The following is a 9,034-nucleotide window of genomic DNA, read 5'->3' on the forward strand; positions in this document are numbered from 1 at the left end:
CCCTTTGGTCCGCAGGCCGACACTCTATCCACTGAGCCAAACCAGCTAGGGCCAAGCTATATTTGGTATATGTCCTAATGCCTATATCTGTTTTGCTTCTGAAGAAGAAATCATTTTTGCCCTGGCTGGAGTGGCTCAGTTGGTGGGACATCATCCTGTGCACAGAAAGGTTGCCAGTTCAACTCCTGGTCAGGGCACATGCCCAAGTTGTGGGCTGGATTCCCCAGTGGGAGCATGCAGGAGGCAGCTGATCGATGCTTTGCTCTCACATCAATGTTTCTCTCTCTCTCTCTCCCTCCCTCCCTTTCCTTTCCTATCTCTAAAAATCAATTTAAAAATCTTTAAAAAAGAAAAATAAAGAAGTGATAATTTTTGTCCTGGCCAGTGTGGCTGAAGTTCGTTGGAGCATCCTCCCATGCACCAAAGGGTCGCAGGTTTAGTCCTCAGTCGGGGCACATATGGGAGGCAACCTATCAATGTTTCTCTCTCTTTCTCTCTCCCTCTCTCTCCCTCTTCTAAAAAATGAAAAGGTCATTTTTTGAGGGGTGAAATTGGTTCAGTGGCCAAAGCTAGTGAAACAGTAGTATCAACCAAGCTAGAAATCAGTCTTAAAATGCTAGAAAAGAGATAAAAGTCATAAACAAGATATTCTTCATTCTTCCAATGTTACTCAATTAAAAGTATCTTTGAGTATGCTTTCACTTGCAGGGTCTATATGGATTCTTCAAAATGCTCTCTTTTACCTTGCACATCTTTTGCCTTCAGGCTTGATAACAGCAGAAGATAGAAGAGTTGGCACAACAAATCTTCACTTGGATGTGTCTGATGCAGTTAATGTGATGGTGTATGTTGGGATCCCCATCGGGGAGGGTGCTCATGATGAAGGTACGATTTCTAGAATCCACTGCTTCAGGATGGTGAGGCATGGCCTTGGGAATAGAATTGGGTTTCTTCCCCTCAGTCAGGGCCAGTGGCTTTTTCTTTTATTTATTTTTAAATTTTATTGATTTCAGAGAGGAAGGGAGAGAGAGACAGAAACATCAATGATGAGAGCAGATCATTGATCGGTTGCCTCCTGCACACCCCACACTGGGGATCGAGCCTGCAACCCAAGCATGTGCCCTGCCCGGGAATCAAACCATCACCTACTGGTTCATAGGTCAACACTCTCAACCACTGAGCCATGCCAGCCAGGCAGTGGCTTTTTCTTAAATTTCTGCCAAGCTTAATATGGTGCCCAGGGGATGTTTTTAGACAAAGGGAGGTTTTAGCAGAGAAGAGGCTCCTTGTGTATCTGACCAGTCATTCTCCTTCTGGGAGAATGTGTAGCACCACAAAGAGGAATGAGAAAGGAACGGCAAACCAGCCTACTTGGTCATCAGCCAGATCAGCTGTGAATGACAGATGATGAAGACAGGTCACTTGCACAGAATGAAGCATGAAAGTGTATTTTGCTGCAGTTACACTCCCTGCTATCTCAGTATAAGATTAATATGTGTTAATTATGGAAGTTTTAGGAAACAGGCAATTTTAAAGAAGAAAATAAGTAACTCAAAATCTCAAGGTTCAGGGATAGTCAGTATCATTACTTTGGTATATGTCCTGCCATAGATTTGCTTTTGATGCTGCACATCTACAGATCCTTCCACTGTGTTGTCCTTTGAGAGGTTGTAATATATAAGCATTAGAAGCCAGCCCTCTTAACTTGCCAGAGAAGCTTTATGCTTCATGACGTTAAACCCATAGAATCCATAGCATTTAAAAGAGGTCTTGAGAAAGTACAGAGTTCATCTACTTGCAGCAGGAACTAACCTGCAGTTTCAACATGAGATATGATTACACAGTTTGAACAGGGGTATGTTTTAAAGGGCCCTAGCCGGTTTGGCTCAGTGGATAGAGCATCGGCCTGCGGACTAAAGGGTCCCAGGTTCAATTACAGTCAAGGGCACATGCTCAGATTGTGGGCTCAATCCCCAGTAGGAAGCATGCAGTAGGCAACCAATCGATGATTCTCTCTCATCATTGATGTTTCTATCTCTCTCTCCCCCTCCTTTCCTCTCTAAAATCAATAAAAATATTTTTTTAAAAGAAATGTTTTAAAGGAAAGCTATGCCTCCAAAAATTGCTGAGTCTCTGTGAAGTAAGAAAGATTAAGATTGCTCCTCCTGTGTTTAGGAAGCTTAGACCTATATGACTTTTGATTCTTTGATTCTACCTTGTATTATTCCAGAGACATAAGAATAGTGGAGACTAAACTTGTTTGAATTAGACATTTTGTTTCACTCAGAGGTACTAAAATGGCTGGTTACATTGAAAAGTGGCATTTTGCTCTTTTCAGAAGTACTCAAGACAATTGACGAGGGAGATGCTGATGAGGTGACAAAGCAGAGGATTCACGATGGAAAGGAGAAGCCCGGTGCTTTGTGGCACATCTATGCAGCCAAGGATGCAGAAAAGATCCGGGAGCTGCTCCGAAAGGTGAGGTGGGCGCCCAATTCACAGATTAAAGATCGGGGGATGCAGAGACAGCCTGCCTAGGGTTTTTCATGTGGGGCCCCTGGAATTACAGACCTGTACCTCTTGTCAAAATGCCCCAAAGGCCTGAATCTACACCTAGAGGATGTTGTTTAGAATAAAGCTTTGGCCCACGAAGGACACTGCTGCAACAAGTTGGATTTACGCTGTTCATAATTTATTGATTTTTTCCGTCTTTGTGTTTTGGTCATGGCTTCAGGTTGGAGAAGAGCAAGGCCAAGAGAATCCCCCTGATCATGACCCAATTCATGACCAAAGTTGGTACCTGGACCAGACTCTCCGTAAGCGACTCTATGAAGAGTATGGCGTGCAAGGCTGGGCCATTGTTCAGTTCCTGGGAGATGCCGTCTTCATACCTGCTGGAGCCCCACACCAGGTGGGTTCCATTTTCGGGAGTTGGGCCTCACAGTCCCATGAGCTTCCTTATTTCTTTCTTACTAATCTGACAATAAATATAAATGGCTGGATTAGATAGATTGCTCTTAAACTACAACTTATGTTTGGTTTTTAATTTTCTTCTATGTAATTTTAAATGCTCATTTAGAATTTTTTAAACAATGGAGACTATTAAAGAAAAAGTGCAAGTCTCAGCTTTATTGATTTCAGAGGGGGAGAAAGAGATAGAAACGGCAATGATGAGAAAGAATCATTGATTGGCTGCCTCCTGCATGTCCCCACTGGGCCTGTGCCCTGACTCGGAATTGAACCGTGACCTCCTAGTTCCATAGGTAGACGCTCAACCACTGAGCCATGCTAGTCGGGCTCCCATACCCCTTTTTGATCCTGCCTTCCTCCGAGGTAGCCTACTCTTAATAGTTTGGTATATATTTTTCTAGATACTTTTTTTATGCATATACTAATGTTTTATTTATAAATTTATACTTGCAGTTTTTCCACAAGTGTTCTTTATAAAAATGAAATTATTATAAGTATTTCTAAAGTTTTTTTTAACTATATAATTTTGCATGTGTTACTAAATTTCTAATGCCTGATATTTTCCTTCTGTACTTTTCCCCTCCCAGGTGCACAATCTATACAGTTGCATAAAAGTAGCAGAAGATTTTGTATCTCCAGAACACGTAAAGCACTGTTTCCGCCTAACGCAGGAATTCCGGCATCTCTCTAACACTCATACAAATCATGAGGATAAACTGCAGGTAAATAGCTCCTCCTTCACTTCTCATCTCTTACTCGATTACATACACAGGAGGCACATTCTGTTTTCTGAGGATATTCTCTGGGAGGTAAAACTGTGGAGAGATGATAAAGGGAACTATGTCTGGGGGTATGGAGTCCTCCCCCAAGGAAGTATTTAATCAGTCCTCTTCAGATTTGGTTTTAGAGAATACTCATGTTTTAACCTAATCATTTTCAGTGTAACAGTCTTCTATTTCTCCGCCCCTGGGATATAGAATGTTTCCGTGTTAACTGCGACTAGACTGACTTCCCCAGTCAGGTGAGAAAAGCACTGTGAGAGTTTGTTCTGAGAATGTTTCTGAGAAGGGATATTTCTCTGGAGTGGCTTCTCAGAGCAAATTTCTGTGCAGACTCAGTTCCTTAGAGCTCTGCTAATGACTGCAGTCCATGGCCCTAAAAGGAGTGGGGACTGTTCTCCCCTTGTAGATCTAAGCCAGACAATCAGATTCGGTTTTCCTCTGCACCTAAAGTGGATTAGAACTTTAAGGGCAGAATTTCATTGTTAATACATTTGGGTGCTTTAGTAGCACATAAGAAGAAAGAAGCAAGATTGCCTGAGCAGAGCTTCAGCAGTCTGAGTACACACTCCAGCCTCTCACTTGTGGCTCGTTTTCCTCCATCAGCCTGAGGCTCAGGTGCTTCTTCTTTGGTCAGTGACCAGTGAAGTTGGAGATTTTTCTTGGTTGTTGGTATTTCCAGTCACCCTGTTCCTTTTTCAAAATTATAAACCATTTCAACCCTCAAGTTCTTATACAAAGTATAATCATATTGATAAATAGATAACATTGACATTATAGACATAGTGCAAATATTCAGGCATACATACTTCAGACCCCACCTTCATTAGGTTTCAACTTCTACCAGGTTACCTCCAACACTTCCCATCCTCTGCTTTATATTTTCTGTGGTATTTTTTTTTACCACCTAATATTGTATTTTATCTGTTGGTTTCTATCCCTACTAGAATGTAAGCTATTTAAACTCTATGAAGGCAGGGATTTTTACCATTTTACTCACTGCTTTTCCCTAGCACAATATTAGTTGTATAGTAGGTACTCAGTAAATATTTGTTGAATTAATACAAAAAATTTAGTAGGGAGTAGCACAAGGGGGCTTGTGTGCCCATCACACAGCTTAAGAAATAAAACATATATATGCATACATATATACAACATAAACATGGTTGAAGTCTCCATTCCATCTCACCACTTGCCTTCCTCAGAATAATCACCATCTTGGTTTAAAACTATCTTTAGGTTATTCACTTTATTTCAGTAACTCTTACTCTTTCTTCTTACCTCATTTTAGACAAATTAGAAAATACATATAAGCACAAAAGGAAAAAATACCCAATAATCCTACCTGCCCACTTTGTTTGAGTGCATTCTTATTCACTACAGGACCTTAGGCGAGGTTCTTAACCATGGAACCTTGATTTCTTCAGTTTCTCGTCTGTAAATGGGAGATAACAATAAAATGTACCTCATGGGATTATAGTAAGAATTAAATGAAAGTCCACATAAAGAACTTAGCAGTCGTGCCCAGCACATAGCAAGCATATAGATGGTGGTGATTATGTAGCCTTTCATATGATTTCATCATTCCTTTTTGAATATAGACCTTATGTCCCATGTGACTTTAGGATGGGTATGGGAAGCACCCAGTCCTGGTTGAGGGGCTTCCTCACTAACCAGTGGGCTTATAGGCAACCTAGAGCACACGTTTTCATTTGCAGAAGACAACATGGGCTGCCATGCTCTGACTGCTGTTTGCTCTCTCCAGGTGAAGAACATCATCTATCATGCAGTGAAAGATGCTGTTGGCACCCTCAAGGCTCATGAATCCAAACTGGCAAGGTCTTAGGCGTGGAGAAATTCCAAACTCCCCTGTGAAGCAGGTCTTTCACTCACACACACAGGGAACGGCAGGGTTCTCTGCTGGAGCAGAGGTGCTTCACTTGGAGCCAGTGTGGTCAGTATTACAAACTCTCCAGCCACTCTTTTCTACGCTGCCTCAACACTGAAGGTTGTTGACACAGGAAAGTCGCACTGTTCACACACAGTTTCAGACTCCAAGCCGAGGGTGCCACATTCCCATCCTGTGGTCTTTTGGGACTCTGAATTGCCTGAACATCGCTGGGCTTTCCTGAAGTCTTATGATCTGGGATTTGTGGAAACCAGGAATGTGGGCACACCTTTCTTTTTTTTTTCTCTCGTGCCTAGTTAATTGGGAATGTTTGGAGGTATGGGGAATCACATAACTGTTACACGTAGGGGCTAATTGCTTAAACATGCCTGGTGGAAGCCTGACAGTGTCTCTGCACGTGACCTCTGACACAGCCCATCCCAGGAGACAGGGTGAAGCCATTCCCCACAATCTCTCCCGTGAACACTGGAGTCTTGCAGGACCCAGGGAGGACCCACTGCTTTTCCCAGGAGGCTCCAGGATTAGGAAACGTGTGTATTTAGTGAAAAATAGGTTTGTAGTGAAATAGTTACTATTTCATGAAAGTAGATATTTTTAGAATTTTTGAAATACCACAGTTTTTCCTGGATTATGAGGAAAGGCACATTACATTTAGTCTTCCTTTCGATAAAACACTTTGAAGAAATATGATTTTTAGAAATCAACTGCCCATTATAGCACAAAATCAGCCAAAGCAGAATTTAAAAGAATTGGCGTTTTAGGATTCTTTTTGTTTCTCCCCCTCCCATCTCAGTCCTATCTTGAGGGAACAGCCATCTGAGAACATTGTCCTGTCTGAGCTGTGGTATGTTCCACACATACACACACTGGTGACTCCAGGAACCATTTCCATCTGTTACCAGCGCTCCCTTGGGACGGACTCCTCATAACAGTTCCAAATTCGAGGGAAAGTGATTTTCCTACATGAGGCTTTTTGTTTTTTGGGTTTTTTGTCCAGAAATATTTTCAGCAAAACTCAGTGGAGTTTTATTAAGAATTTATTTGAAAATAATGGAATTCATTGGCCCATGGGTACATTGGAAAATGTATCTTCTTTCTGGCTGTACTGTAGTGCCCTGAAGGCTTGTTTATATGTTCACAGTTTTTTTGTTTGGTTTTTTTTTTAAATAAAAGTCATTTACTGTAGAATACCTTTAATTTCACTTTCTGTATTTTAATTTTGTTGAAGGGCTGATTGGGATTTCCATGTTCTTATTAAAAATCTAACAAATCGATTTGGAGTGGACTAAATTCTTCTTGTGCCAGCCATTCTAAAACCAAGACCAGCCCGGCTGGTGTGGCTCAGTGGTTGGGCATCAACCTATGAACCAGGAGGTCACGGTTTGACTCCCAGTCAGGACACATGCTTGAGTTTTCGGGCTCAATCCCCAGTAGGGGGCATGCAGGTGGCAGCTGATCTGTGATTCTTTCATCATTGATGTTTCTATCTCTCCCTCTCCCTTCCTCTCTGAAATCAATAAAAAATACCAAAAAAAAAGAAAAAGCAAGGCCAGGTGGAGGGTGGGGTTGGAAGTGGAGGATGATTTGTTTTCAGATCTTCATTACATTACTACATCCAATTATTATCCTTTGCTTCGGAATTTGTTCCTGATTGGGAGAGGGAAGTGCCAGGTCATTGTGGTTTGAGGGCTTAGGGTGAAGGGAAGGGAGCCACATCAGTTAGAGGATGGGAGGAGGGGTAATTTATATTTAGAGGAATGGAGTGGGGAAGGTGGGGTCCTACCTTCCTGGGGAAGTTTGTGGGGGGCGGGGGGAGTGAAGGCTCATGGGGACCACCTGATAAGGTTCTGGGCAATCAGTGGGAAGGGGAGGGGTCTTCAGAGCAGGAAGCCGGGCTGCCCACATAGGAAACGTGGCTCTAGATCAGGTGTGGGCAAACTTTTTGACTCGAGGGCCACAATGGGTTCTTAAACTGGACCGGAGGGCCGGAACAAAAGCATGGATGGAGTGTTTGTGTGAACTAATATAAATTCAAAGTAAATATCATTACATAAAAGGGTACAGTCTTTTTTTTTTTTTAGTTTTATTCATTTCAAGCGGGCCGTAGTTTGCCCACGGCTGCTCTAGATCCATCTGGGAGTTGGCGGGAGAAGACCCAAAAGGGATTTGTTTTTATCAAGCAGCAGTGAAAACGGCTTGAAGAGTTAGGACAGACTAGTCTCTAATTAGAAAAGGCCTTTTAAAGAGGAAGTTGTAAAGAATAGCAAGAGGGGTCATTAGAGGCCACTTCTCAAGCCTGTTGGAAAACGACTTCCAAAGTGTTTAAGCCTGGAAATACAATTATCAGGGTGGAAATAGATCGCTGTGTGGTTCAAAGATAACGAGTTTGAATAGGGCCATAACAAATACAGAGCCCTGAGCATATCCTTTGAGCCTGGACAGGCACGGGTTGATGCTCTGATCACCCCGATTTCACCTCCACATCAAGGGTAGATGAATGCAGAAGCTCTGAAATGGGCCGGGAAAGGAAAGCAGCGGGGAGAAGGGGAGTTGTGCAGGTTGGCGCTTTGTTGCTTTGGTGAAAGTCAGAAGGCGGGCTAGGGCTAGCCTACATTCTGGATATAAAAGTCCAGAATTAGGGCATACACAGCTGCCAGTGCTTGCTGATGGAAGTGAAACTGGATGGAGCTCCGGGATCCACCTCCTACCTAGACCCCAGGCCTTCCAAGAAGGTCTGACTCCCCTCCCCCAGAGAATTCACCTTGAGAGCACAGGGCTCCCCTGCAAAGCTTAGGAACCGACAATGCTAAAAAAGCAGGTCAGATTGGGGGGTGGACAGGTGCAGCTATACCTTAGACTTCAGGAGTTCTTGGGTAGATGTCTTTACAGGGCCTGGGACAGAGGAGGAGGAGGGGGAGGAGGAGGAGGGTTTGCAAGTCATCAGTTGGGAGAAGTAGCCTGGGTTCGTATCTCAAGCGCATGACTTAGTGGTTTTGTGACACTTGGCAAATTATTGAACCTCCATAAGCTTCCCATTTCTTTATCTTTGAAATGAGGATAATTATAACCTCTGCCTTAGAGGATGGGCGTGAGGATTCACTGAAATAATGCATGCGAAGCTCTTAGCACAGGGCCTGGCACAATAAGCACTCAAAGCCATGGCTGTTACTCCTCGTGGGATGTTTGAGCCTGAGGCACGATGTGGGCAGGGCAGGGGGCGGGCTGGGCTCTCAGGAGGGACCCACCGCGAAGGCCTCGGAGGACCTCCACCAGGCTTGGCACCCAAGAAGGCGAGAGCAGAGGGGAAGGCCAGGCTCTGAGGTCAAAGGCGCATGCCCGGGACAGCAGGTGCGGGGGGCGCGCGGCCTCCCCTTTA

At 43.6% G+C, this 9,034-nt stretch overlaps 2 protein-coding genes across 4 annotated transcripts in view; both read left to right on the forward strand.

Annotated features, from left to right (window-relative positions):
* The window catches only part of KDM3B (lysine (K)-specific demethylase 3B), a 44,848-nt gene extending 37,918 nt beyond the window's left edge, over positions 1-6,930 (forward strand). For both annotated transcript variants that reach the window (XM_014529110.1, XM_014529111.1), the window contains 5 exons: positions 766-885; positions 2,339-2,478; positions 2,735-2,911; positions 3,558-3,692; positions 5,515-6,930. In XM_014529110.1, coding sequence (XP_014384596.1) covers positions 766-885; positions 2,339-2,478; positions 2,735-2,911; positions 3,558-3,692; positions 5,515-5,595 — 653 coding nt within the window. In that variant the 3' untranslated portion in view covers positions 5,596-6,930. The remainder of the gene's footprint in view (positions 1-765; positions 886-2,338; positions 2,479-2,734; positions 2,912-3,557; positions 3,693-5,514) is intronic.
* A 1,912-nt stretch (positions 6,931-8,842) lies between these two features.
* Positions 8,843-9,034, forward strand: part of REEP2 (receptor accessory protein 2) — a 6,452-nt gene continuing 6,260 nt past the window's right edge. For both annotated transcript variants that reach the window (XM_014529132.1, XM_014529134.1), the window contains exon 1: positions 8,843-9,006. In XM_014529132.1, the coding sequence (XP_014384618.1) occupies positions 8,858-9,006 (149 nt within the window). In that variant the 5' untranslated portion in view covers positions 8,843-8,857. The remainder of the gene's footprint in view (positions 9,007-9,034) is intronic.

This window comes from Myotis brandtii, unplaced genomic scaffold (assembly GCF_000412655.1).
Source record: "Myotis brandtii unplaced genomic scaffold, ASM41265v1 scaffold668, whole genome shotgun sequence".
Taxonomy (NCBI): Eukaryota; Metazoa; Chordata; class Mammalia; order Chiroptera; family Vespertilionidae; genus Myotis; species Myotis brandtii.